Consider the following 27848-nt stretch of genomic DNA (forward strand, 5'->3'; position numbering starts at 1 on the left):
TAGCATTTAGCCTAGCCCCATTCATTCCTTAGGATCCAAACAGGGATGAATTTAGAAGCTAACAAACACGTCCATATTTTTCCTACACGAGTAAGTATGATGGCACAAAACAAAACGTGGTGATTTTTTTAAAATGCAAGCAAACTATGTTGTATGGTGGAAAAGCACTTAGTTTGCAGCACTTCGACCTCCGGGCAGAAATTATGGAAGTTTGAGCGAGGGGGGGTAGTATTCAGGATGAATGATGTTACTGCATGCTAAGGTCAACGAGTTGCATACTAAAGGGGGTCGCACACCGGACGCGCAGCTCAGCGCTGCTGTAAAAAAAATGTAACACATTGTTTTCTATGAGTATATGCACACCGGTGTGGAAGTAGACGCTATCTGAAGAAGCCGCGCTATTTAATGTGCACTTCCAGTGTCCGATACCTCCGAGTTGTCCTACAGCTGAGCTACGCGTCATGTGTGCGACCCCCTTAAGTGCTTTTCCGCCATACAATATAATTCTCATTTTTATCCTCTTAAAAAGCACCACGTTTTATTTTGTGCCACTATACTTACTCATGTAACTCATGTAACAGTCTTTAAATATGGAAAACATGGATGTGTTTGCGGTGGCATCTAAATTCATCCCTGTTTGGATCCTAAGGAATGAATGGGGCTAGGCTAAATGCTAACACATTCATGACTGATTGAATAAAGATAGGGATGTATACATTCGTCTAAGTTGAGGTAAGAGCATTGTAAAATATTGAAACATTGGTGTTTCCTGCTCTCCTGTGGCCTTATGGGATAAAAAGTGTCCATAGAGTGCCACAAGGGTGACACATTTTTGTAGGCTAACCCGGAATACTGGTTCCCTCGCAATAAAGCCCATTCATTTTCCCCATAGCCTTCAGATTATCGCAAAAAAAGCTGTGTTTAACAAAAGTTTATGACACTTACACATTTTGTCTATCAAGTTAGTCTTCACAGATGAACACAACTTTTATGAATTCTGAAGTTAAAGTTTGGCTTTTTATATTTCAAGTAAGTGCACTTACACTTCAAAATGCGTACAATTTTATTAATCTCTGAAGATAGCTTGTTGGACAAAACGTTTAGGTGTCATAAACTTTTGTTAAACACAGAGCTTATTTTTTTGCAATAATCCAAAGTCTATGCGAAAAATTAATGTGCTTTCTGGAGAGAGCTCTGGACCTGATGTGTCCCTTAAAAAAATAACCTAATGTGTCCCGCTTACTTCCGGGGTGGTATACAAAATACGTCATCCCTGCAGCACTTTATTCGATGCATAGTGAAAAATTTTATTCGGTGGAAACGGGTATTACTTGCATGCTGTTTTTTGCATAATGAGATTCATTCAGACCGTACTAGTCGGATGCAACCGGGGTGTTTAATCATTATACAAAATGCAAACAAATAAACACATTTTGGCATTTACTTGGGGTTATTTGTAATTATCTATTTAATAATTCAGTTACACATCAACCAAATGAGTCAACTGTGCCCTTTAAACAATCGACTCGCGAGTTCACGGCTCCACCACTTTATCTGACACTGTGGGTGGAGCAGGGGGATGGACAGACAGAAATAACCAATGAGCAGCCTCTATTCTCGGCTCAGCTGGTTTCCGCCAATCACGAATGGAGAGCTTGATGACGTCATGACCGCTGTCATGTTTCAGGCTTCTGGTGAGGACGTGAATAAGGAAGTTGAGATACAGCGCATTTGTAGTGAGTGAACCTCCATTCAAAGTGTCATTTTAACGCGGAATAAACCTTCAACCATGGCTCAGTAAGTACAACTTAGATTGTAAAATGCATATTAATGTCATATCGGTATTTCTAAAGCATATTTGACTTTGTTTTCGACTGTGCTTGCTGTAAGTTTTTGCACATTATCAGTATGATTGTGTGTAGACTAACGTTACGTTACTGTAGTCATAACATCATACCCTTACGAATATTAATCCGTGATTTTAATGTGTTTTTGTGGTAGCCACATAGTTACCACAAGTTTACTATTTACAAGTGTCACTGCAATAACCATTATGATATTTGTAGTAAAACTTTGGCATTGGTAATACAAATAATAGTAAAAGATGATTACTACACACTCACTATATTAAAAACACGGTTACATTTTCTAAGTCTTTCTGTGTAGTTTTGCATTTTACGTTCAACATGTTCTTCCTCATAATATCTGTATTGTTGACTCCACAGAGCAGATATTGCTCTTATTGGTTTGGCTGTGATGGGCCAGAATCTGATTTTGAACATGAATGACCATGGCTTTGTGGTAAGTTACCAAACCACATTGTATTTCTCCATTTTAAAGGTCCATTTCCTTTATAATTCCCCTTTTGTTCCTCTTCATTTTCGTCATTGTTGTTTCTCAGGTCTGTGCGTACAACAGAACCGTGTCCAAGGTTCACGACTTTTTGCAGAATGAAGCCAAAGGCACTAAGGTGATTGGAGCAGAGTCCCTGGAGGACATGGTGTCCAAACTCAAAAAACCTCGTCGCATCATCCTCCTAGTCAAAGCAGGACAGGCCGTCGATGACTTCATTGACAAACTGGTAAATATCAGCCGTCACCATGAATCGACAGTTTACCGCGTCAACCTGCCAGCATGATCGAGTAACCGGGTTCATTTTGTAGGTTCCTCTTCTTGAACCTGGTGACATCATCATTGATGGTGGAAATTCAGAATACAGAGATACAACAGTGAGTTTAACAATCCAAACAGAATGATAAGAGCTTGTAATTTGTTAAAATTGAAATGATAATGATGTGCTTGTCACGTGCAGAGACGCTGTAAGAGTCTAAAGGAGAAAAATCTTTTGTTTGTGGGGAGTGGAGTGAGCGGAGGAGAAGAAGGAGCACGATATGGACCATCAATGATGCCAGGGGGACATAAGGAGGCCTGGTGAGGACAGATATTTATTAATAAACTTTAATATGTAGTCAGGTATTAATGCCTATGGGAGCCAAATGCTGTTCAAAGTTGTTTTTGTCACATAGCAGATGATATTTACTTCCTTAAAGTATTAAATGTCCGTAATGTTTCCAAAGGCCACACATTAAACAGATCTTTCAGAGCATTGCTGCCAAAGTGGGCACAGGAGAGGCCTGTTGTGACTGGGTGAGCACAAGTTATCAGTGTTTCAGTATGTATTTATTCAAACAGAATGGGTTTTTCTGAATGTTTTGTCTTTTGGTGTTCCTGCAGGTTGGAGATGAAGGAGCAGGGCATTTTGTTAAGATGGTCCATAACGGTATTGAATACGGTGACATGCAGCTGATCTGTGAGGCGTATCATCTGATGAAGGATGTGCTGTGTATGGACCATGATGAAATGGCACAGGTTAGACATCAACTACAACAGTCCCTTATGTTGTAATTCTCTAATTTCCCTCTGTATTGTCTCACTGCATATTCTTTCCTCCTTCCTTGTTTCTTTGTTTTGAAATACGCCTCACCCTGTTCCTCCTAAAGGACTGTTGTAATCTACTTCCCTTTGAGAGTAAATTTCTGTTTGATTTCCCATCAGGTCTTTGATCAGTGGAATAAAACCGAGCTGGATTCTTTCCTCATTGAGATCACTGCAAATATCCTGAAGTTCAAGGACGCAGACGGCACTCATCTGTTGCCCAAAATCAAAGACAGTGCTGGGCAGAAAGGCACAGGGAAATGGACGGCCATCTCTGCTTTGGAATACGGCACACCTGTTACATTAATAGGTAAGACGCAGGCTTTAGTGATTATCTACATATGGGTGTGTTTAAGGAGTGACTTGGCTTTAGAGGAAAGTGTTGAATGAAATGTTGCCCTAAGCAGCTTGTGGGCTTTGCTGTTTACCTTTTCAGGTAATGTTACATAAGTGGGATGTTCAATTTATTCTTGTGCTGTGGCTTTTTGGTGGCTCTTGTTGAGGTTTTGCTAACTTCTATTCTTGACCACAGTTAGTTGATTTTAATAAAGTCACCTGTCCTTTATAATACATAAGTTAAATTGGTCCTGTAATTTAATTGGTTAAGCAGCATTCCAAAAGTATTGATCTTTAGTACACAGCACTGCCCTGGCACTTTTAGTATACATCACTTGGATCTGTAGTATAGCACACTAGAGATAAAGTATACAGCACAAGAATCTTTGGTATACCACACTGGCACATATAGTATACGGCACTTGAATTTTTAGTATACAATCAATAGTATACCGCTTCAGAATCTTCAGTATACATCACTGGACGTTTTTGCATACAGCACCAGAATCTTTAGTATACAACACTGGCACCTTTAGTATACAGCACCAGAATCTTTAGTATACATCACTGGCACATTTAGTATACAGCACTAGGATATTTAGTATACATCACTGGCACCATTAATATACAGCACTGGCACGGTTAGTATACCGCTTCAGAATCTTCAGTATACATCACTGGACGTTTTTGCATACAGCACCAGAATCTTTAGTATACAACACTGGCACCTTTAGTATACAGCACCAGAATCTTTAGTATACATCACTGGCACATTTAGTATACAGCACTGGGATATTTAGTATAAATCACCGGCACCATTAATATACAGCACAGGAATTTTTTGTATACAGCACTGGCACCATTATTATACAGCTTCAGAATTTTCAGTATACATCACTGGCACAGTAAGTATACAGCACTAGGATATTTAGTATACATCACTGGCACCATTAATATACAGCACTGGCACGGTTAGTATACCGCTTCAGAATCTTCAGTATACATCACTGGACGTTTTTGCATACAGCACCAGAATCTTTAGTATACAACACTGGCACCTTTAGTATACAGCACCAGAATCTTTAGTATACATCACTGGCACATTTAGTATACAGCACTAGGATATTTAGTATAAATCACCGGCACCATTAATATACAGCACAGGAATTTTTTGTATACAGCACTGGCACCATTATTATACAGCTTCAGAATTTTCAGTATACATCACTGGCACAGTAAGTATACAGCACTAGGATATTTAGTATACATCACTGGCACCATTAATATACAGCACTGGCACGGTTAGTATACCGCTTCAGAATCTTCAGTATACATTACTGGACGTTTTTGCATACAGCACCAGAATCTTTAGTATACAACACTGGCACCTTTAGTATACAGCACCAGAATCTTTAGTGTACAACACTGGCACCTTTAGTATACAGCACCAGAATCTTTAGTATACAACACTTGCACCTTTAGTATACAGCACCAGAATCTTTAGTATACAACACTGGCACCTTTAGTATACAGCACTAGGATATTTAGTATACATCACTGGCACCATTAATATACAGCTCCAGAATCTTCAGTATACATCACTGGACGTTTTGCATACAGCAATCTTTTGTATACCACGCTGGCACCTTTAGCATACATCACTTGAATCACTGGTTAGTGAAACATTTTGAAAAACAGCACTATAATATTTAGTATGCATTACCTACACCATAGGTGTGCAACACTTGGATAATTAGTATACAACACTGGTACCTTTAGTATACATGCATGGCACGTTAAGTATACAGCACTTATATCATTAGTATATCACACTGACACGTTCGTTTAGCACACACAGTGGGAAAATCTGGATTGTAATGGAGAGGAGTGATTTAAAAACGCTTTAAACGTGAAGGGGAAGTGGCTGTTGCTCAACTTTTCTCAGTTTTGTCCTAAATGATATATTTATGCAAAATGTACTAAAGGTCGGATCTATGTGTGTTCCTTAAATAGTGTTGTGATTTTAGTATAACAGTCATTCAGTCTGACACTGTAAGTCTGATAAATGGATGTGTGTCTATGCAACAACAGGTTGTTTGTGCTGTGCTTAACCGTGACATTGTGTAAAGAGTAAAGAGAGGATTTGTGTGGTTGGAGATTGAGGATTCTTTTCTTTCATGCTGCATTCCTCTATAAGCCAAGTGCTGAGTTCACCATGACTGGCTGTTTTTCACTCCCTCTTGAACTCACTTTTCCAGCAACTCATGGCCTTGAGTTGAGTGATAGTGTATTACAGAGTCATGCTGAGCTGATGTTTTAGCTGTTTGTAGATGTGGTAAGCTCTGCTCTCATAATACTGTGACTGATTACTCATTACACCGGTGAGAATTACATTACCAGTGTCAATAGTGCATGAACCCCAGTGTCTCTCGAAGGAAAAAGAAACAGGATTGACTTATTACTGCAGTATTTTACCTACTGTATATAATCAGTATACAGTTATACATTAAGAGAATATTTAGGGGTTTTCAGATTTTTATTGATGTGCATTACAAATTCTACATTTATCAGTATGAGTGTTCCCTGAATCAAACCTATTACCTTTTGTTCTGCTAATTCAATAATTGAGTTTGCATAATTGAGACATACAATAGATATTTCAACCCAATTTATAATTGTACAGTAAAAGTCAAGCTTGTTTTAGGACCTCAGATTTTTGAGAGTTAAAGGATCAGTCCATTTTCTTAAAAAAATCCAGATAATTTACTCACCACCATGTCATCCAAAATGTTGATGTCTTTCTTTGTTCAGTCGAGAAGAAATTATGTTTTTTGAGAGAAACATTTCAGGATTTTTCTCATTTTAATGGACTTTAATGGACCCCAACATGTAACAGTTTTAATGCAGTTTAAAATTGCAGTTTCAAAGTACTCTAAACGATCCCAAACGAGGCATAAGGGTCTTGCGAAATGATTGTTATTTTTGGCAAGAAAAATAAAAAATATGCACTTTTAAACCACAACTTCTCGTCTTCCTCCGGTCCTGTGATGCGCCAGCGTGACCTCACGTAATACGTCATCACGTCAAGAGCTCACGTATGATGTATGGAAACTACGCCCCAGTGTTTACAAGTGTGGAGAAAGAGGATGTTGTTGTATGCTGAATGATACAAATGAATGTCTTTGTGTCAGTTTATTGTTTATTAAAATGGTCCGCAAATGTGCGTTTCATATATGTAACACGTGACCTTTCCACGTCATTACGCAATTACGTGAGGTCACGCTGGCTTGTTACACAGCCAGAGGAAGAAGAGAAGTTGAGGTTTAAAAGTGCATATTTTTTATTGTCCTTTGAAGCTGTGTTGAAACTGCAATTTTAAACTGCATTAAAACTGTTAAGTTTTGGGGTCCATCAAAGTCCATTAAAATGACAAAAATCCTGGAATGTTTTCCTCAAAAAAAAAAAAATTCTTCTGGACTAAACAAAGAAAGACATCAAGTTTTGGTGACATGGTGGTGAGTAAATTATCTGGATTTTTTTTTGAAAATAGACTAATCCTTTAAGTGGGCCATAATTCTGTCTAGACACAATGTTTTATTAAAACAGCATCTTTAGATGTTAAACATTTTAGGTATGAGGAAAAAAATCTTAAATATTATTTCTGCTTTTTCTTGTGATTTAGAGATGAAACATGACTGATAAGATTTATTTTTTGTGACTATGAATGTCTTAATATTCTGCCTGTCATGTTTACACAGGATGTTTGTCAGGATGTTTACACAGGATGATGTTTGTCTGTTTTCTTTTGTCCTAATGATAACTGTAATGTAATAATCAGTGCAGAGAGGAGACCTGTAACTGAAGGTCATTGTGTTGTGTCTCTTACAGGAGAAGCTGTCTTTGCCAGATGTCTGTCGTCTCTGAAGGATGAGAGGGTTCTGGCCAGTAAGAGCCTTGCTGGTCCTCAGGGTGTCAAGTTTACAGGAAACAAGACACAGTTTCTTGAAGACATTAGAAAGGTGATGCACATACCTAAAATTTTCAGATTTTTGGTTTGAACAAAACTGCTTTAGAAGTTTAAAATCATACAAAAAAAATCTGTACTTTACATAAAATTAACAGTAAGAAATAATGAAGCTATCATTAGTGTATTAAAGGGACACCGTTTTGGAATCCATTCAGCCGATCTCCGGGTCTGGCGATAACACTTTTAGCATAGCCTAGCACAATCCATTGAATCTGATTAGACCATTAGCATCACGCTAAAAATAACCAAAAAGTTTCAATATTTTTCCTATTTAAAACTTGACTCTTCTGTAGTTACATCGTGTACTAAGACCGACAGAAAAATAAAAGTTGTGATTTTCTAGGCAGATATGGCTAGGAACTATACTCTCATTCTGGCGTAACAATCAAGGACATTGCTGCTGTGACATGGCTGCAGCAGGCGCAATGATATTACACAGCAGCCGAAAATAGTCCCCAGCTATTGAAAGATTCTAAGGGAACTTTTTTCAGTGCTAGAGTCAGACCCGGAGATCAGCTGAATGGATTCCAAAATGGTAAAAATCTAATATTTAACTCTAGGGGAGCTGGAAAATTAGAATATTTTCAAAAAAGTGGAGTGTCCCTTTAATATTAATATCATATTTATTGTTGTAAATCAGCCCCTGACTGTATTTATTAATACTTTGTGTTATTTTATTCCAGATCTTACTTCTATATTAATTCTCATTCTGAATCGTTCTCTTTTCAGGCTCTGTACGCATCTAAGATCATTTCATATGCTCAAGGCTTTATGCTGCTCCGTCAGGCTGCACTAGAGTTCGGTTGGTCTCTCAATTACGGTGCTATTGCTCTGATGTGGAGAGGAGGATGCATCATTCGCAGGTGCTTCTTTCTTTCTATGTTATCTGTCGAATGAGAATGCATGCTGTGTTTAGTCTGTTCAACACTTCATTGCTTATCAGGATAGGCTGTTTGCTGTACTGTTTCACAATGAAACCATAAGAAATTATTTCTCCACTCGGTGGATGTTGCAATTCTGTAAACACTAGGAAGTGGTGATAATGTTTTATGTAAAAGACTGACGTACAGATATGAGGAAACGGTTTGGTTTTACAATATCAGATGTGTGACCTCATCTTGGTTAGCTGTAATAATGACCGTAACTCTTGTATTCACAGTGCTTTCTTGGGGAAGATCAAGGAAGCGTTCGACCGAGATTCAAAACTGCAAAATTTACTGCTGGATACGTTTTTCAGTAACGCCGTACAGGAGTGCCAGGTAAATGAGAGAAGAATGATAACAAATGAATAAAAGTGAAATAAATAAATAATTACATTTAAGTGTCGCACTTAAAGAGGATTTTTTCCATGTTTAAGTGCTAAACTTGGGTCCCCAGTGTTTCTATCAACCTAGAAAATATAAAAAAGATCAACCCAGTAACTTAGTTTTGGTAAACCATTCTCTGCAAGCATATAAAAAATAGGTCATTGAAATTTGGTTGCCCTTGTGATGTCAGAAGGGGATAATACCGCCCCTTAATCTGCACTATTCAACCACAGCACTGCCATGTAGTGCAGAGATCAGCTCATTTGCATTTTTAAGGACACTGTACGGCACATTTTTGCTCACACCTACAAAGTGGCGATTTTAACATGCTATAATAAATGATCTATATGATATTTTGAGCTAAAACTTCACATATGTACTGTCTGGAGACATCAACGATTTATTTGAGTGTGTCTCTTTCAATCAGCTTGTTTATTAGGCTATTGATCTTGTCAATAACTTCTGGTTTTGTTTGGTAGGATTCATGGCGTAGGGTAGTAAGCACAGGTGTGCAGCAGGGAATTCCCATGCCATCTTTTACCACCGCACTGTCCTTTTATGACGGCTACAGGCATGAGATGCTACCGGCCAACCTGCTGCAGGTAAACCTCTCTCTTAAAGCTTCACTTCATGCACAGTACAGTTTCTTATCTCTTTAAAACATCAGTTTGTGATACGATTGGATGTGGTTTCATAATTTTGGCTAATGATTAGTATTTTAAGAACCACATAACACATAAACCCAAATTGTTTACTTAACTATTAAACCAATAATAGCCTATTCTAAAACTAAAATAATCTTAACAAACTATACAATAGCTCTAACAATGTAGTTTATATATTTCAGAACCTTTTCTGTAGTAATCATAATAATAAAAGTACCAGTAAATGATTTATTTGAAACAAGAGTATGGAGCAAACCAATCACACCTAGTGGCGTTAGTTGGTAAAAACCACCAAAAGTGGGACAAAAATCTAATAATTTTTTTCTAATTAATATTTTTTTTCTACATTTAATTTTTTTTCTTTGCTGCATTTCTTTGCATAATAAAAGTTTTTGTTTACATAATATATGTGTGTGTATACTGTGTATAATAATTATGAATATATAAATACACACACACATGCATGTATAATTTTAAGAAAAAAATTATATTTTATATATAATATAAACATGTATATGCACTTGCAAATGTTTCTTAATTATATACATGTGTCTGTGTATTTATACATAATTATTAAACACACTACACCCCTAATAATTTATGTAAACAAAAACTTTTATTCTGCAAATGATTAGTCACGACTAATTGTGAGACAGCACTAATTCTTTTGTGATTTTAACTTGAAATTTAAATGAAAACTAGTTTTTATTTTTCTAGTTTATTTATTTTTAGCATTTTTGCATTTAAAATTGTAATTTTTATAGTATTTGATTAAATATTGAATATTTGTTAAGAAACATTTAAACTGCTATAACTATTTTTTTATTAATATTAACAACTTCAGACAATTTAATAAATACTTTTAATAATAGTGTCGTCTTTAAAATGAGACCAAGATTAGGCTTCTAGATCAAAGAATGACAGAGTTATATTCATTTATTAATTCACATTTTCACCCCCCTTTCACCTTTTGTCAGTTGTTAAATCGACAGCATCACTGGGTATTACTGGCAACTAGCTGCCAGTAACTTACTGTAGATTTTACATTTATGTTATTTACTGGCAACAGTTTGTTCAAAGTTAAATGAACATGAAACATTTTCAGTCTTTATCAGCTGCATAATAACAGCACATTTTTTGCAGTGTATCAACATCAAAGTTTATTTCTTAGCATGATAAAATATTTCATATTTAAGAGACAAAGGGTACTGGCTTCCACTTATATAATAATAAATACATACAAATAACTATATATGTTTCTTTATTTAGCTACAGAATATTATTTCAGTAAATTTGAGTGTACATGCTTCCATATGTCACCACTATTATTGTGTAACTCTTCAGGCGCAGAGGGATTACTTTGGTGCCCACACATATGAGCTGCTGTCAAACCCTGGCCATCACATCCACACTAACTGGACGGGCCACGGGGGGACAGTTTCATCCTCTTCCTATAACGCCTGAACAACAGCGAGCATCATCTCCTCATGGACCAGAACACATTCCTCCAGATCTGAGGTTCAGCTCACACTGTAGTTCTTACTTAAGTGTGCTCAGTACAGATTTATATATATTTATATAATCATAGTGTGTACACTTGTTTGTATGTGTTTTGTTGTATCTTTAATGTCCTCTGTCGCAAACATAGCACACTTGGTTCTGTGCTCTAGGCTTGGCTTTTCAGTCATGTTTTTTGTCCCACGGTTAACAGTGTTAACCCTGGATTATGGGTAACAGTTGCACTTCATTGGGCTAAATAAAGATTTCAATCCCTTTTTAATTAGATTTTGTCCTCTTCACTCACCTGCTATCTACAGCAAACATGATTTAATCTTGTTTTTTGCACTGCAGTTAAAAACAATAAACACCATTTACTTGTTTATTTGTATGTACTTCTACTTTTTCACCAGTAGAGGGCGAGATTTTCTAAATATGGATTTTGTTACTAATAAATGGTTCTTATAATCCTTTAAAAATAAATACCAAGCTCATGCATTATACATACGTTATCATTTTACAAACACATTTTATCATAAATAGAGACCTTAGAATAAATAAATGACTCACTTGGAGGTCATTTAAAACTTTCTTTTATGTGCAAAACAATATGTACTTTGAAAAGGGCAATAAGAGCCATAAAACCCCTAAATGCAGCCATGTGCTTTATGAGTTTCCTTGCAAGCCATCTGTAGCTAAAGGTTAACATTACAGCATGTAAATGCCAAATCTGCATGTTTACCTTGAAATCTAACAGGTATGTGGCACAGGTGTATTTTTTACATGCACTGAGCAGAATGATACAAAAGTAAAGAATACAACAATGCATTTTATTAACGAAACAACAGCATTTTGAAAGATTTTAGTTTCCGTTTATTTCTAATAGTACAATAAAACCAATAGTATGGTTGGTAAGCCTGATGCACTTTTGTGTAATAATAATAATAATAATAATAATACTTTATCTAATATCACAAAGTGTTATCACTATTTTATTACCGTCTAATGCAATCCCAACCTTTGCAAATTCAAATAGTAAGCAGAGATAACATTTCTAATATATGTGTGTGTGACAAATATCACTGCCTTGTTTAGCTATCCCAGGCTTTTTTATCATATTATGCTTATAAAATATGTAGTTTGTCTTTTAAATGGTTTAAAAATTCCATACTTGAGTGCCATGCTTTATTGAGCTAGTATGCAATAATGTGTGTCATAGAAAAAGTTTTTAAAAAACTACCACAACATCCAAACTACTGAGTTTTTAAAACAAGAAAACATCTTAACATTGCGCATGATCCATTTAACCAATTAGTCAGTACTGTCTCATCACTGCAGCTATATTGTTGATGGATGATGTTGCTGAAGCTGTTCCCCATAGTGCGGCTGTTTGTCATAGTGGGAGTAAATACACCCAAGGCTCGATAACTCTACAGAAAAAGCGCATCTTTGTAATTAAAAGCCACTTTACACAGAAGCACCCAGCATGTTTTTAATGATTACTAATGCTGAATAAAGTATGCGCTAGTACTAAAAGGATTATAATAGCACATGTGAATGATGATGATGAGTCATCATGGTGAACGGGGCGATTAGGTGCCAGAAAAGTCTGGACAGGAAGTGCACACCCTTTTTGGATCCATCTGCTGATTAATTATGCATAAGCTCGACTCTGAAGGTGGGAGGAGTCAGGATACTAATGCTGCTGCAGTATACCTACACTGTAAGATCGACACTTCTTTATAAAGCTGATGTGTGTATGTATATCCTCAAGCATGTTTCAATCTCTATGCATGTCTGACTGCTGTTTAAGGTGATGACTTTTATAATGGTTAAGCTTTTAGAGCATTGCTGGTCTTTGTTATTTGTTTGTGTGTGTGTGGAGGGGGGGGTTGTTGTTTTTAAAGCAATACTGTGATAAATTATTGCTTAAAGATGTATACTATATAAAAAATACTTAGTGGTGACCTAATAAGTAAACCAAGAGCTTGCATGAAACATAATCTTTTTTTAGATCTTGCTAAAGTGAGTTTTTCCACAATTGTCTTCCTGCGTCAGATTTGTTTTTAAGGAAATCTCTATAAAACATGATGATGGGAGCTGGATTAGATAACCGTACAGACCGAAGCATGTTTATCATGCGGGTCCTGCTGAGCCTGTTTCCTCTGGTCCTCATGATGTGGAACAGTGACAGCACTGAAGCATTACCTGTACAGGACAAGTTAGCACGCACCAATGAGGTGAGTCTGGATTATTAGATTATTCATCTTTAAATGTAGAAGGGATAACAATGATATTTGTTCTGCTTACCTTTATACATTTGGGGAAGGTTTGGTTGTAACCATACTGTTAAAATAAATAAATAAAGGTTCCTAATAGGTTCCAAAAATTAAGATCCCAATATAGCCCCTTTATTTTTAAAAATTGGTACACTGTAAAAAAAAAGAATACAGTGAATTTACTTAAAAATATAGTGCATAATCTTTGCATCCACTTTTTTAAGTAAGTTTTACTTAACATTTTAATAAATTGCTTAAAATTCCATGTAATACTTACTTTAAAAAAAAAATGGATGCAAAAATTATGCACTATATTTTAAAGTAAATCCAGCCTTTATTTTTTTCAGTGTATTTTATGTAATTGTTACGATCTTTGCGATCACTGCAGTGTTGTAATATCGTAAATGCAGCCAAGAATCAATAACAGTGATGTAATAATTGAGCTCACAGGCTTCCCGAAATGTCTCATTATGTAGATACTAAACGAAGACGAGAAGGACCTGCTGAAGAAGATGGTGACTGATATGGCAGCGATGAACTTAACTAGCAAAGAACTTAAAGATTTGGACCCTGAGTTACTGAATGGTAAACTGGAAAACAAGACTACTATTGAACAGCCAATCCTGAAAGATAAATATCCATGCAAGCTTTTCTTCTGGAAGTCCTTTTCCTCATGTTAACATCTACAATCCTGCCTTAACAGTAAACCAATATGTAATCGCACCTCATAATCAAAGAAAAATGTATCCACTTGGCATGTACAGTTATTGTATTGTAATATATGTCTGATGACTGTTAAAAGAAATGTTATGCATTTATAACAGGTTACTACTGGGGACAACATAACATAGGCCCCCCCCAAATATCACAACCTTTTGCATGTGAACTTTATATACTGTTTGAGATTCAAGCGTGTGTCAAATATGAAGCATTCTTAACCCTCTTACATAATTAATAACTGGTACTACATATAAATGCCATAACCAGGGGTGCACATAACTTTTGGTCCTGGTTCTTAAAGGAGCACCTGGAGATGTTGCCTGGTACTCACACTATTCATGGCACAGCCATCCTACATGTCACCATCACTAATCTCTTGACTACTCTCTTCACCATATTTCTTTGGTTTAAGCATGGTAGACAATGATGTGCATAAAATAAAAAATATATGTTTATTGTATTTAACCCATGTAACCAATGCAAAACTTTGCAATAATTTGGGGGGATTCTACTGACAACTGACAAAATAAAAAGAATTATTTTAAGTCTTTATTTATTATGAAATATTAGCTTTCAGTCTATTTGGTTTTGCAGGCCTTAAAAAGTCTTAAAGGTGCAGTGTGTAATTTTTAGAAGGATCTCTTGACAGAAATGCAAAATAATATACAAAACTATATTGTCAGGGGTGTATAAAGACCTTGCATAATGAACCGTTATGTGTTTATTACCCTAAGAATGAGACGTTTTTATCTACATACACCGAAGGTCCCCTTACATGGAAGTCACCATTATGTGCCGCCATGTTTCTACAGAAGCCCTTAATGGACAACGTGTTTTACCAAGTTGTCTCCGATTGCCTAAGTTATTGTTTATTTCTTGCGTTTCAGTATAGAGTGAAGAGAATGTCCACTTTATGGTTAAGATGAGATTACTAAAAATTAATTGAACTGTGCTGTTTCGCCAGTCATCTGTGGAAGCAAAGTTTAAAGTTTGACGTCTGCCCAATATTGGGTATTTATGTCGGATCGATGCCCACCGTTTAATAGCACACAATCTTGCCTATTTTTGATAACTTTTTAGGCAAATCAAATTTAGCTGGGTGGTTAAAACGCTTTTCTGTTGTTTGACAAACTGACAACACACTTTATATAGAACTTTAAAAATTGTTTGCAGACATTAACATAAATTAAGATTAATAGACCCTTTTACAACCCACGTGATCAAATAGCCTGCGCGCGCATTTCGACAACGGAGTGGTGTTGTTCCCATGTGTAACAAAGAAATTATACTCTTTGTGTGTAAGCAACTCATAAAGTTTATTAAAACGGTTTCCCAGCATCAAAATGTCTGGTTGCACTAATATAATATACGTATATATGTATCTGGCCACGTTATATTTGGTCATTTGCTAACGTCTTCTATCCACTCCATTATAGTACATGGATCTGGTAGATGTTTTGAAAAAGTTGATAAAATCAACTTTTTAATATAACTTTCTCTGTCTGTTGCTTCACTGCTGATTCTTGCCATACTTCCGTTGCTAAACTGCGCGCGCATACGTTCACCTCAACATTGTACACAAACAGTTAAAGGGTCTATAAATGCTGTAGAAGCATTGATTATTGTAAGTTCGTGTTGGCTATTGCATTAACTTATGTTAACAAACACAACCTTATATTTTGCAGTCTTACTGTATATACGTCTTATTAGTATATATATTAATTAGTAATATTAGCAAATGCTTTGAATTTGACAATCACTGTAAATGGTGAAGCTGAAATTCTAATATTATCTATTTTCCCAAACCAGACAGCAAAAATAAACCTGTGTTTTACATTGTAGACAGTAAATACATTTTTACATATATAAAGACTAATATAAAAAGTTTTAATTACATAACCCTTAAAGTAAAAATAAAAACAGAAGAGATATAGATCCTCTGTGTAATTTTATTAAGTATTTTGAAAAAATGGGAAATCCTACCAGTGTTTCAAGTTATTCATAACACAACCCCTGGAAAAATAGTCAGTTTTAACTTTCAATAAACTATATTTACAGTGAAACCCACTATGGGACACATCATGAAGAAGCAAACACACACAAAAAATTAAAATACTTAAAAGCAAGATCAATGTCTGCACTGATATCTTGCATGAAACAGAGCTAGAATTACACAAGCATGGAAATGTCACTTGTGATGGCACTAAAACAATGCTTATACATAATCACAATATCGCTCCTTTTAAGTTGCCTTTTGTCATGCACTCCAGCCAATTGGGAATTGTCCGTTCAAATTTCGAATAGGGATTCCAGTGTAATCTCTTTAAAGTGAAGTGACAATGTCCCTGTTCGGGTTTAAGGCATACAGCAGCGTCTCCACAGATGGACTGTGGCGTCTCCACCAACACTACAACTTCAGTCTTCAGTTCTCCCATTATTGACTTCACTCGGGGTTCTGAGGTAAACCTGGGCCAGCCGAGTCCAACGTCCCTATACATGCGAATTAAATAAGCGTTTGCAATTCAATTAATGCATTGCATTGAAGCAAATAAGCCACTATCAAATAACTAGTCAAATTATTTTTTTATTCGAGTTCCCTTTAATTCACAAAACATATAAAAGGCATTCAAAACACAACAAAAGCAACCTCTTCTGTAGGCATTCATCATCAATACATCACCCCACTCAGAGCTCACGCTCGCCCTCATTCACCGCCCACTTCCAGAGCCCCGCCCACAGACAGCATCACATCATCACCATCACACGTACAGGTTCAATAACAGCAATATACACACCATACACAGCATTCACGTCAACTTATATAGCAAGAACACAAATACTTAAAGATTACACTACATAGCTATTTTTTTTTTAATGCACCTCTATTATATATGATTGCAAAATAAGAAAAGGAGGAAGAAAGACAGAACAATAGGGACGGAAGAAATGTGAATGAATGTCCTTGTGATGACCGTATACAGAAAACACTCGATGCCTTCGTTCACACTCGTTCACGCAAGTTCAAGTTCTCACAGTCTCGCAGCTCCAAGTTCTCTCTCTCTCTCTCAGACTGTTTGCTCATTCAGTCTCTCATTCTGGGCCCACCAACAATCCATCACCATATCACTCAGCTCTCAAAAAGCGGACAGATTTCATCCATGAAAAGGGGAGGAAAAAACGACACCCACCGTCTAACACAGTATATGCAGAGTGAAGCTGTGCTCTTTGATGGCAAAGCATTTACACATGGGAGGAGGGGTACTGATACTGAGATCGCTCGAACATTGCGGCCAACGAAGGGCTTCGTCCCGGGAAATTGGAAAAGAGGTGATGAACTGTAGAAGAGATTGATGAAGGCTTGACCATAAAAAACTTTTGAGCAACAAAAAAAAAAAACTGCAGAGAACACAACTCAAATCTCTTTTCAACTGGAGCATCTTTAAAACGTACCGGCACTGAAATGGCACGAGACGCTCGTGAATCTTTCAGATATGTTGGCATTTCGAAATAATAATAATAATAATGCCTTGCACAAAATAAATTATATCCATTAGAAAAACAATGATAGTGTTTGTATCACTCCTAACAACTCTAAATTATCTTAAAGAGCAATCATAACATATATGAACATTCACAAAATGAAAGGCAAACATAACTTAGTCTTACTAAACTTTCCTCTTTCAAAATACTTACCATATTATCTATTTATCAAGGACACCCAACTCAAATCTCTCTACATTCCCCAGCTCGACTTTGTCTCCATACTAGATCCAAAGCCGGAGTTGAACCCACCGCTCGAGGCCGAATTGGTACCCGCCCCCCACCCCAAACTAGCTGAGCTGTTGGTGCTGTAGTTATTGCTGCTCGCGTTGTAACCCGGGTTCTGATCTCTACCACCGCTGTTCTGCCCGCTAGGGGTGGAGCCAGAGGCGCCCGTCTGATTCTGTTGACCTGCAAGCATTCCCATCATGCCCCAGCTACTCTGAAGGGCTGCCTGGGCAGCTGCCATCATGGCTGGATTCAGGCTAAGCGCCCCAAAATTCACATTGCTGTTGGGACTGCGATTACTGCTGAAGCCCTGTCCCCCGAACCCCCCAAACCTCCCACGATCCATCATTTGCCTACTATTATTGTGCTTAGGCTCAGCGTTGGAGATGTGCACACTGGTTCCTTTAATGATCAGGTCCTCACCACACAAGGACTGGGCAACCTGGAGGAAAATAACAACAATCGGTCAGTACATTTACGAGGAGTCAAGGATGAAAGATAAAAAGGTAGTTCAACCAAAAAATTACAAAAATGGGTAAACTGACCTGATCGTCGGCAAAGGTGACGAAGGCGAAAGCTCGGAAAGGTTTGGGAATGAAGACGTCGGTGACTTCGCCGTATTGCATGAAAAACTGCCTAAGCTCATCGGCAGACATGTCCTCTGTGCAGCGGCCCACAAACACTTTCCGGCTTCTCATAGGCTCGTCTGGCCCAGCCTGTTCCAGGAAATACTAGATCATTTAATAGAAAACAAAGTCTATTCATGCAGTGTTCACAAGGGAAAGGCATCACAAAACAACACATACAAGCTTTGTAACAGAGTATGTATATCTGCTTATGTTAATGTTACTTAAAAATCAAAACTATAAACTTATTCTTTCTTTTACTAACCATAAGTACATCTTTAAATGTAACCATTTTAGTAGGGCCCTATAAAATCGGTTTTATTTTTTCCCAAATTCCGTTTTGTGCGTTTTAATTTTTGCAAAATTCCGTTTTGTTCATTTTAATATTTGGTTTTTTTTTTACCCTTTACTGTTATTTTAGTCATAAAAAGAGTGTGTCTTAAATGTTAATGATTAAAATGTACACAAATACAATAGGACTAATTTTAAATTTATTGAGGTAACATTTTTTCACATTACCCGTTTGAAACACACACACACATAAACATTTTACTAAATTCAATTGTTCAGTGTTGTTGCAGAAGGCTACACGTGTCAAAGCATTGGTGCCTACAGAAGTGCCTTAAACACATCGGTCCAGTGGAACGTGATCCAAATTTTAAACACAATCGCTTGAAATGCATATAACTTTACAAACATACACAGGATTATTACTTACTGATCTGACTTCGGACAGCATGAGCGCGCATTCTAGCTCAAGAGAGACAGAGAGCGGTGCCTCGATGCAAATTATTATATTTTAAACGTGAGGGATAGTTTGCTTGAAACGCACAAAACTGATCAAATACAAGAGGATTTGTGTTCGGAGAGATGCGAGAGCGTGTGCACGTGAGAGAGTGCATGTACCTTTGCGCTCCCAGTCATCGGAATGTTGACAAAACGAATAAAATAGCAGTTCTCCGGTCACATAAAAGTCATGTGGGAACTGCTCGCAACTGAGGGCTTAGCATTTAATTGTTTCGCTGACGAAACCAGAGATGACGGGAGGGGGTGTGTCGCCCAGATTTGCTTCCCCCGGTCTGCATTTTCCCCAGACATACGTTCTTCTCCCACACAAAGAAAGAATTTTATTCAAAATATGTAAAATTCCGTGTTAATTTGCCAATTCCGCGATTCCATCCACGATTACGTGATCGCGGAAATTATAGGGCCCTATTGCATGTGTCTGTATTACATGTGGCACACCTTTGAGTTGGGAAGTTTACAGTCACACCATCTTCCATCAATCATATGCCGCTGGGTCATGACTTTTGCTTGTGTTTCATAGTCTGTAAATCTTACAAAGCCAAATCCTTTAGAATTTCCAGTTTTTGCATCTCTCTTCACCTGAAATGATAAGGAATTCTCAGCACCAAAGCTAGCAAAGAACAAAACAAAAATACTAAATAATATAAAAAACTAAATTCAGCACATTTACACTAGGGTTGCAAAGATCGGGAATTTTGAAAATATTCCAAGTTGGAAACTTAAGGAAATTCTTTGTAAATATTGAGTTATTTCTACGAACTGTATCACAAACAAACATCAGCTTCCTCGACATCTGACTTTTCTTCATTCGTGTGCCACAATTCCCATAAGTTCTCATGTAATTTCCATGGCAAGTTTCCAGAATTCCCAGAATTTTGCAACCCTTGTTTACACTCACCTGCACCATGATAACCTCTCCAAAAGTACTGAAGTAATCTTTAAGATCTTGCTCAGTTGTTTTCCATGGCAAACCCAGAACGATAAGGTCTGATGTCTTCTGCACGCCTCTCTTGATCTTCACAGCAGATGCAGCATCCATTTCATCCATCTTCCTCTTATTATCTGAAAAATGTATATATTAATTGATTAGTAAATGATATTAATTCATAGTATTTACAACTCCCAATAACCATTACATATATTAAAATTTCTCTGATGGTCCACCTGTCTGTTTCTGTGGACTACATTATGCACAATGTATAAGGAAGGTTGCATTACACACTGATCATGTGCACGTTCTTCTCATCTACCTTTAGGATAGTTGACCACGTACACCAGGTTTCCCCAGTCCGCTTCGGGCGCGTGCAGAACGCCCTCCACCAATCGGACTCCTCTCATGCACTGAGACACCGGGCTCCGGTACCGAAGGCCACAGGCACCGGGAAACTGTGCGGCGACGGTGGACAACAGCACAGTGCCATCTTCCTCAGACGGGATCTCCATGGGCTCCTCACTTTCATCCTCCGCCACGCGAATGTAACACTCGGTCATGGTTATAGCGTACGCGCGTGTTGGGCTAACAGCTAATGCAGCTACAACACGACTAACAGTAACTATTCAACCAAACTGACTCAATGCAACGTAAACAAGACCTGGTCTGAACCACAATTTCTTTGGTATCAAATACCTGTATCTGTTGTTCACACGCGACTATTGTGGCATTAGCTACGCTAGGCTAGTTGCTAACAGCGCGCGCTTGATAAATGAATGGCAGGAGACGTCGCACGCTCGTTCACGGCGATTGCAACTTGATCTGAATAACTGCTCACCGAATGTACATGACGAGTCACTCGTTGCTATTAATAAGACTTATTTAAACTAATAAATCAAAGAAAACGCACACATGAACGCATCCGATTGTTTTTCAACCCCCCAAACTTCTGATAAAATGGCCACCCAGATGCGTCACTCAAAGCGTGACGTCAGCAGTTTGGAAGGATGCATTTCAGTATGAGGAGGGTACTGTAAATGTCACGTGTTACTTTTATTAATATATAAAATATTTTGGAGTGTGTTATGACAGATGGTGATTTTCTGTCGTTTGTGTTTTTTTGATCGTGATCAGATGAGGGACTTGTATTTTCTGTTGAAAGAGGCCAAAATAATGTAAGATTTTGAGTGGTTCCACTGTAATGTTATTGTGTAACCATATCTTATTACAGGTTCATTACATCAGATCCATAAGACAAAGCATTGTCAAAACAATAGACTAATTAATAATAGACTAGTGAATAGGTCACTCATTTTATCAGTATAAAATTATTTTAACTAAATTAAGGAAATGACGAAACCGACCTATAACATTAAATATTCTCAGAAAAGAAGAAACAAAAGCTGTCACTGGGACAGTTCTCGGTGAAGAAATATAATGAATGCAACCTAATATTTAGGTTGAATATTCAGATTTATATCCAGAATATTCATTTATATATTTACAATTATTTATTTTCAATATTCAGTGCACTGCGTTGTGTTTTAAGGTTAACAGAAAGTCTGTAAAATGTACCAACAGCCTAATGTCCATTTTTTTCTATATTGGAGCTTAAAGAACCTGGACCTGTAAGATGTGTTGTGTTACTTTTATCAATATTCAGCCTATATATTTATATTAGAAATTATAATAAATGCTACCATAGTGCTTTGCTTTCTTATGTTTTGTTTTTATTGTTAAAGGTTTTTGTGATGCATTAGTGAATGAAAGAGGGAGATTTGTAATGTTGTACAGGTGCAGGTACAGGTGCACGTGAATTTCTTTCACACCTGTGCATGTCGTATCATTTTATGAAGAGGTGGGTCAGCTTTATTCTCACACTTACTTGTAATTCAAGTGACCAAACACAGCTGACTTTGCCAGTATTAAAGCGGATGTGTCACACTTTCATCCTCGTATACCACTGTGCAACGTGCCATGGATCTGATGCTAACAAGGGTTTTACTTATTTCAATGTAAGTAACTTTATTTATGCTAAATATGACCTGTATGACTAATGTTTTGTGTCTTATCTTCTAAAATATTATTTCTGCTTGACTTAGACACTTTATTATGCCTCTATGGTGCAATGTTTTGCGACTTCAGAAGAGAGACTGGATAGGTAGTCCATCTGAAAGCATAGCAGGTAATTCTTAAGGTAATTTATTTAATAGAAATAATCTGAACTGAACTGATTGTATTTTTTTTTTTATTCTGTATTTTTAGATAGTGATGTTGAATGTTTTTCTGAGTATATGGAACTTTGGATCCATAGGATAAGAATTGAGGAATTGAGGCTTTGGCTTTCTGGAATATTAAGGATTCAAGGTAAGATATCGAGCACATAACCTAATGAGAGATGACAAACTGATATTCAGTAATGTATATATTGTTTTCAGAACACTTTAGATCACAGTGTCCATGCATTCAAATAAAAATTGAACAGTAATTATAACCAAATTTACTTACAAGCTATTTTGCAAAACAATAACATACTCTTGTATTTCTTGTACTCTTTTCTTTTTAGGGGCCTTGGTGTCACTGGAAAATTTAAATAGTCAACTCTCTTCATGTGGGTTTGGTCTGCATAGAGATCTGGACAGGAACTATGTCTTCAGAGTCATGTACAGCGGATGTTTTGTCCATTTAGAGGTTTGTCATTGAAACCGTGAGAACAAATCTGCCTTTTTGGGGAGATGGAATAAACATTTGCATTGTTTTTCAGCATGGAAATTATGTGATTGTATTGAACCTGCCAAAGAGAATAAATCGTTTTGGAGGAAGGACTCAGACGTTTACGATGAAGTGTCCTGCTGTGCTAACACCTCCTTATAGAGAATACATAAAGTGTGATTCAGAATTCATTCAGGTATAATGCAGTAATTTTTTCTTTCAATAAATTTTTTTTATATTTTTGGCTAATTCTCAAGGTTTGTTCCTTTCAAGGTTACAAGAGAGATCCCCATGGATAACTGGAATAATGAGGTAATGTTTATAAATGTAAATGTGGTCATGAAGAGGGTGAAGGCATCTAATAATATTTCTGTTATGATTGTTCACAGTTGGACTGGTCTCTGGCTTTAGAAGGGAGTTTAGTGGTGGATTTGGATGACGCCAGTCTGATTCAAGTCAATGTCGAAGTGCAAAAACCAAATATAACGGTTCAAGGGAGGAGAGACACAGTCTTAAGTACTGTGCAGGTATGATAGTTGTCTCATAGCTACTTTATTTAAATTATCAGTTTTATAATAACTAATATTTAGCAAATAATTTTTAGACACACTGTAAAAAATACTTTGCTTCCTTAAAATGTTTTGTTAAATCAACTCAGATTTAAAAGTCGTGTCAACTTACTATTATTTATCTTGACAAGAGATGAGTTGTTACAATTATAAAATGAAGTTTACTTTTTTCAACTATATTTTATAAGTTAAAACAACTCACCTGTAGTTATAACAACTCAACTCTGGTTAAGATAAATAATAGTAAGTTGAAATGACTTGTAAATCTGAGTTGATTCAACAAAAAAAACTATTTTTTACAGTGCATCAATTATTTACTAAAGTATGCCACCTGATGGTCTTTAACGGAATAGCACACTTTACTTAAACATTTTCCCTAAACCTATCATTTACTTAAATTTTTAACCCTAAAACGAAATAGCAAGTTTACTTTTCACCAAAAGTCCTACAAATGTTTCAGGAGGGACAATTTTTACCACTCAAACTGGTTAGTGGTCAGTATGCTTACAGCATGGAGGCAACCTGTCCAAATGGTTTGTATCAAAGCACCTATCTTCCCTCTTTTGCAATCATTCCTTCCTCAACAAAACAGCATTTTTGTATATTTTTTTGTTGCAGTGAATCAGTCATCATCTAACAACACAGTGTTGAACATCTATAAACGGCGTATGGGCTTGACCAAGAGAGCTGGAAATCTGAATGAGTGCCTCACTATCAGCAATGTGATAGTGAACCAGACCAATTCATTCACCTGGTCACAAACTACTGCTTTTGTGCAGCTTATCATTCCTACATCCCACATTCAAGAGAAAAGGGTTAGTATTACATTATTCTGCTTTAAATCTATAAACCTATATAATGTAAACGTGTCTAGCAGTATATATAATATATAATTCAAACCCTTACTTCATAAATCTAAAAGTAAGAAAGAAAAGAAAGAAATGATGCTGTTGTTTTATTTCACATAATGACTATATATTTGCATAAAACAAATGCTGGTTGATAATAAGGGATAAACCCAACCTCTTCGGTTGTAATTTTACCATTGCTGGGTTGCTTCAACCCAAAATGCTAATATAATTTAATCCAACGGCTGGGTCCCTTTTTTAAAACCACAAAAATAGTAGTTTCAGTTTGCTTTTGGGTTAATATATATTCTCTACTATGATTTTTAGGAATGCATTTCTGTAGAGGGTAAAAAACTCCAGCAAACTTTCTATAAGATAGATGCTGTCCTTACCTTTAAAGAGACAAATCACAAAATGCACTGGACCATGGAGAACACCTCACCATGCTCGGGTAAGTGTCTGGTTGATAAAGTAAACAAATGATAAGGTTGTCAACCTGGTAAATAAATGTAATAAATGTTTTTCAGACATGTTAAGTACGGCCCTGATGACAAACCCGCAAGTTCATAAGGTCCAAAACACGTCACGTTCTTATGTGGACATCACAGACAATTCTTCCATCAAAGAGTTAACTGCTTCTGTGCAACCACACACTACATCTGTAGCACCACATACCTATCCAACTCCTCATAACACCTGAGACTTGCAGTACACCATCTGTGCTTTCATCATCAATAGAAACAGTGAAAAAAAAAAGAAATGTTTACAGATACACTCAACAGAGAAAAGCAAAACAGAGATGTCAGTTCTGATCTTTATCTGTGTTGCATCATTGGAATGGGAGGGGCCCTAATGCACATCAGATGAAAATGCAGGTACCAGCTTGCACCCGTGTTAGTGCTTTTACATATACAGTTTCTCCTACAATTGGTTTTGCATTAAACACGCCAGATGTAATGACAGATGGAAATACAGCTACACATTCGGTCATCTTCATTCAGATGGAATAACAATAAGCCGGTCAAGTGGAACTATGCATCTTTTCTGTTGACATGCAAAGTGCTGTATATGTACATATGTATGATATGATTACATATAAGACTATGTGTTGGTCATACCATTATAATAAAAACCCTAAGCTATGTGTGTTTTACCTCTCAATACCTGGTTTACAGCTGTATATATTTTCACTAGGTTACTTACTAAATCTTTCTTTTTACTTTCCTGAACAACAGAAAGATGCTTTTTATTATAATGCGACTTAACTGTTTTATTTTCATTTCTTTCTGTTTTTTTTTTTTTTGGACTAGATTTTTTGTTGTTTCATCAAAGTTTAAATGTTTAGTTTTTGCTCTTTTCATTTATTACAAACAGGAAAAATGTGACAAAAAATAAAAATAAAAAATTTAACAATGTTTTCTTTTTAGGCACAAGTCTGTCAATTGATTTTAAGTTCTTTTAAGGAGCCTAAATTCCTGAAATAATTGCATTAGAATTACAAATTTGAGTTAAAAAGAGCTGTAAGGGGAGGTCACAACAAATATTTCATTCATAATTTTATTGTTTTAAATATGGCATACATATTTCCTGTTTTTTGTTGTATTCTAAAAAAGACACTGAGAGCAAGATGGTCACCATACCATTGCAAAAACAACAAATCTAATAAGGCCAAGGCTATAATAAATCCCCTATATATTACACATAAATACGTGTATTGTAATGTTATCTTTGTCCAAATGTAAATCTTTGATTTTACAGTTTAGGCGTGAAATAATTTTACATATCTTACATATTGTCTGATGTCTGTGGCAGTATGTAAAATCGCCGAAAGAGGTCGCTGTAGTTTAACGTTTGGCTTTTTCACATCGCCTCACGAAGCAATAAGAAAAGTATTTAAAACTTAGCAAAATTTTGAGGTCAGTGTCAATTGTTCTAAAGCACATATTTTTTCATATGCACATGCATGACTGACGTTTTATGGTCCTGATTTATTTTACTCATAATGGCGGACACGGATGCGCGTACTCGCTGAGATTGTGCGAGAAAACAAGCTCAGATGTGAGGTTAGCTAATTTGCCTTTACTACGCAATTTCCCACGCTTGAATGAATTCAATTAGACTTTTGAAAGGGCAGGCCATTTTAATGTAACCCAGCCAAGATATTCCTCTAAATTCACAGCATCTGGAAAAAAGACCACTGACACTCGTAAAATGTATTGAGATTACATTCTCGATATTTAACCGAACCCAAGCACATTCTTCCTCATCTTAATTGTGTTTCTGTATAAACGGACTAACCAAGAGCACATTTGTATGCGTTATATATCGCGTCCTCCACGGAGTTCAATGTAATTCTCACTAACAGGGTCAGAGGAGGGGCACGCGCCACCACGGTTTGCTTTGGCATCTGTTGTATGAACTTGCGAACAGGAAACACACAAAGTACTGCAGCATCTCGACACTTTCATGTGGCTTTTTTGCCATTACTTTATTAGTGTGTAGGCTTTAAAATCCTTTTCATGTTCTTCTGTTTCTCTTTTCTGCACATCTGCACGTGAGATGCTTGAAACCACACACGTTTTGCACTACTTGCAGAAATGTTTTTTATTTTATTTTCACAACTGTTAACAATATGAGCTCTACATCCACACATTGCACATTTATTTTTTTAAGATTTATTAAGGTCAACCTTCAAGTGTATATCATAGTTTTTTTAATTCTTGGTTAGCGTTAAATAATGTTCAAAAGTTTAGGTTTATTACAGATGTTTCTCATGATCCAAAAAATATCATGATGTGAAGGTAGAGTTAAATGTTTTAAATAGTTTTTGTAGACAAAAATTAAATTTTTGTCAATTTTTTTTATTTTTATAAATAATAATGCTATTTAAAATGTAATAAATAAAAAAATAATAATAAAGGTCCAGGATAGATATTTACAAATTTAAGTCAAAGTGTGGCTACTTTACAGATGCTGTAATATAGCCTAACATATACTGTTAAACTTTCTTGCACTAAAATTTTCAGGTTAAAGCGAATTCAGCTTTATTTTTATAATTTATAGCAACTCTATACTAGTCAAGAAAATTTCAATGAATTGTAAATTCATTCAAGTTGATTTAACTTAAAAATGTAAGTATTTTTACAGTGTAGTTTTTATTTATTTGGTATATTTTTCATCACAACATAATTCCATAGTTACATTATTGTTACTCCAGAGTTATTCCAAAACATCCATTTTAAAAATCTTAAACGTTTATGCCATTTGTAATAAAAAGAAACTGTTATATAAGAAAAAGAATAATTTTCACAAATTGGCTGT

At 36.2% G+C, this 27848-nt stretch overlaps 4 protein-coding genes across 13 annotated transcripts; 3 read left to right on the forward strand and 1 right to left on the reverse strand.

Moving 5' to 3' along the window:
* Positions 1 to 1678: 1678 nt before the first annotated feature.
* Positions 1679 to 11652, forward strand: pgd (phosphogluconate dehydrogenase). The gene is made up of 13 exons (XM_065285573.1): positions 1679 to 1797; positions 2226 to 2301; positions 2402 to 2581; positions 2664 to 2729; positions 2813 to 2931; positions 3078 to 3147; positions 3235 to 3369; positions 3556 to 3745; positions 7660 to 7790; positions 8528 to 8661; positions 8958 to 9057; positions 9585 to 9707; positions 11115 to 11652. Exons 1-13 carry the CDS (start codon positions 1790 to 1792, stop codon positions 11232 to 11234), a joined length of 1452 nt encoding a protein of 483 aa, XP_065141645.1. The 5' UTR covers positions 1679 to 1789; the 3' UTR covers positions 11235 to 11652.
* A 1254-nt stretch (positions 11653 to 12906) lies between these two features.
* Positions 12907 to 16388, forward strand: sst6.2 (somatostatin 6.2). Of its 4 annotated transcripts, none has more exons than XM_065285582.2 (3): positions 12907 to 12990; positions 13326 to 13507; positions 14023 to 16388. In XM_065285582.2, the coding sequence occupies exons 2-3, from the start codon at positions 13355 to 13357 to the stop codon at positions 14224 to 14226; spliced, it is 357 nt and encodes a 118-aa protein (XP_065141654.1). In that variant the 5' UTR covers positions 12907 to 12990; positions 13326 to 13354; the 3' UTR covers positions 14227 to 16388. The 4 variants fall into 4 exon arrangements, with proteins under 4 accessions (XP_065141654.1, XP_065141652.1, XP_065141655.1 ...); XM_065285580.2 differs by having other exon boundaries at positions 12920 to 13024; XM_065285583.2 differs by having other exon boundaries at positions 12935 to 13020.
* tardbpa (TAR DNA binding protein a) lies at positions 16202 to 21353 on the reverse strand. Of its 7 annotated transcripts, none has more exons than XR_010543877.2 (7): positions 20718 to 21351; positions 20366 to 20529; positions 19906 to 20046; positions 18580 to 18750; positions 18392 to 18476; positions 17455 to 17601; positions 16202 to 16756 (listed from the first exon to the last, which is right to left on the reverse strand). XR_010543877.2 is itself a non-coding variant. In XM_065285577.2 (6 exons), the coding sequence occupies exons 1-5, from the start codon at positions 20956 to 20958 to the stop codon at positions 18000 to 18002; spliced, it is 1209 nt and encodes a 402-aa protein (XP_065141649.1). In that variant the 5' UTR covers positions 20959 to 21351; the 3' UTR covers positions 16808 to 17601; positions 17960 to 17999. The 7 variants fall into 7 exon arrangements, 4 of the variants coding, with proteins under 4 accessions (XP_065141650.1, XP_065141649.1, XP_065141648.1 ...); XR_010543876.1 differs by having other exon boundaries at positions 18580 to 18765; positions 20718 to 21349; XR_010543875.1 differs by having other exon boundaries at positions 17455 to 18476; positions 18580 to 18765.
* A 160-nt stretch (positions 21354 to 21513) lies between these two features.
* Positions 21514 to 25696, forward strand: ciroz (ciliated left-right organizer protein containing ZP-N domains). Its single transcript, XM_065285574.2, has 11 exons — positions 21514 to 22413; positions 22501 to 22583; positions 22664 to 22765; positions 22965 to 23089; positions 23163 to 23306; positions 23384 to 23422; positions 23500 to 23637; positions 24140 to 24212; positions 24298 to 24494; positions 24855 to 24978; positions 25055 to 25696. The coding sequence occupies exons 1-11, from the start codon at positions 22376 to 22378 to the stop codon at positions 25225 to 25227; spliced, it is 1236 nt and encodes a 411-aa protein (XP_065141646.1). The 5' UTR covers positions 21514 to 22375; the 3' UTR covers positions 25228 to 25696.
* The last annotated feature ends 2152 nt before the right edge of the window (positions 25697 to 27848 follow it).

The sequence above is a fragment of the Paramisgurnus dabryanus genome, chromosome 21 (assembly GCF_030506205.2).
Source record: "Paramisgurnus dabryanus chromosome 21, PD_genome_1.1, whole genome shotgun sequence".
NCBI classification, from domain to species: domain Eukaryota; kingdom Metazoa; phylum Chordata; class Actinopteri; order Cypriniformes; family Cobitidae; genus Paramisgurnus; species Paramisgurnus dabryanus.

What these genes read in the sequence shown, in the direction of transcription:
- ciroz (XM_065285574.2), top strand. Translation starts at nt 22,376, where the DNA reads ATGGATCTGATGCTAACAAGGGTTTTACTTATTTCAAT. An exon ending in TGGAATATTAAGGATTCAAG is followed by an intron (nt 22,766 to 22,964) that starts GTAAGATATCGA and finishes TTTTCTTTTTAG; the next exon opens with GGGCCTTGGTGTCACTGGAA. An exon ending in GAACACCTCACCATGCTCGG is followed by an intron (nt 24,979 to 25,054) that starts GTAAGTGTCTGG and finishes AATGTTTTTCAG; the next exon opens with ACATGTTAAGTACGGCCCTG.
- pgd (XM_065285573.1), top strand. An exon ending in ATGACTTCATTGACAAACTG is followed by an intron (nt 2,582 to 2,663) that starts GTAAATATCAGC and finishes TTCATTTTGTAG; the next exon opens with GTTCCTCTTCTTGAACCTGG. An exon ending in GAGAGGCCTGTTGTGACTGG is followed by an intron (nt 3,148 to 3,234) that starts GTGAGCACAAGT and finishes GTGTTCCTGCAG; the next exon opens with GTTGGAGATGAAGGAGCAGG.
- tardbpa (XM_065285577.2), bottom strand. Translation starts at nt 20,958, where the DNA reads ATGACCGAGTGTTACATTCGCGTGGCGGAGGATGAAAGTGAGGAGCCC. An exon ending in CGTGGTCAACTATCCTAAAG is followed by an intron (nt 20,530 to 20,717) that starts GTAGATGAGAAG and finishes TACATTTTTCAG; the next exon opens with ATAATAAGAGGAAGATGGAT. An exon ending in TCACCTTTGCCGACGATCAG is followed by an intron (nt 18,477 to 18,579) that starts GTCAGTTTACCC and finishes ATTTTCCTCCAG; the next exon opens with GTTGCCCAGTCCTTGTGTGG.
- sst6.2 (XM_065285582.2), top strand. Translation starts at nt 13,355, where the DNA reads ATGATGATGGGAGCTGGATTAGATAACCGTACAGACCGAAGCATGTTT. An exon ending in AGTTAGCACGCACCAATGAG is followed by an intron (nt 13,508 to 14,022) that starts GTGAGTCTGGAT and finishes CTCATTATGTAG; the next exon opens with ATACTAAACGAAGACGAGAA.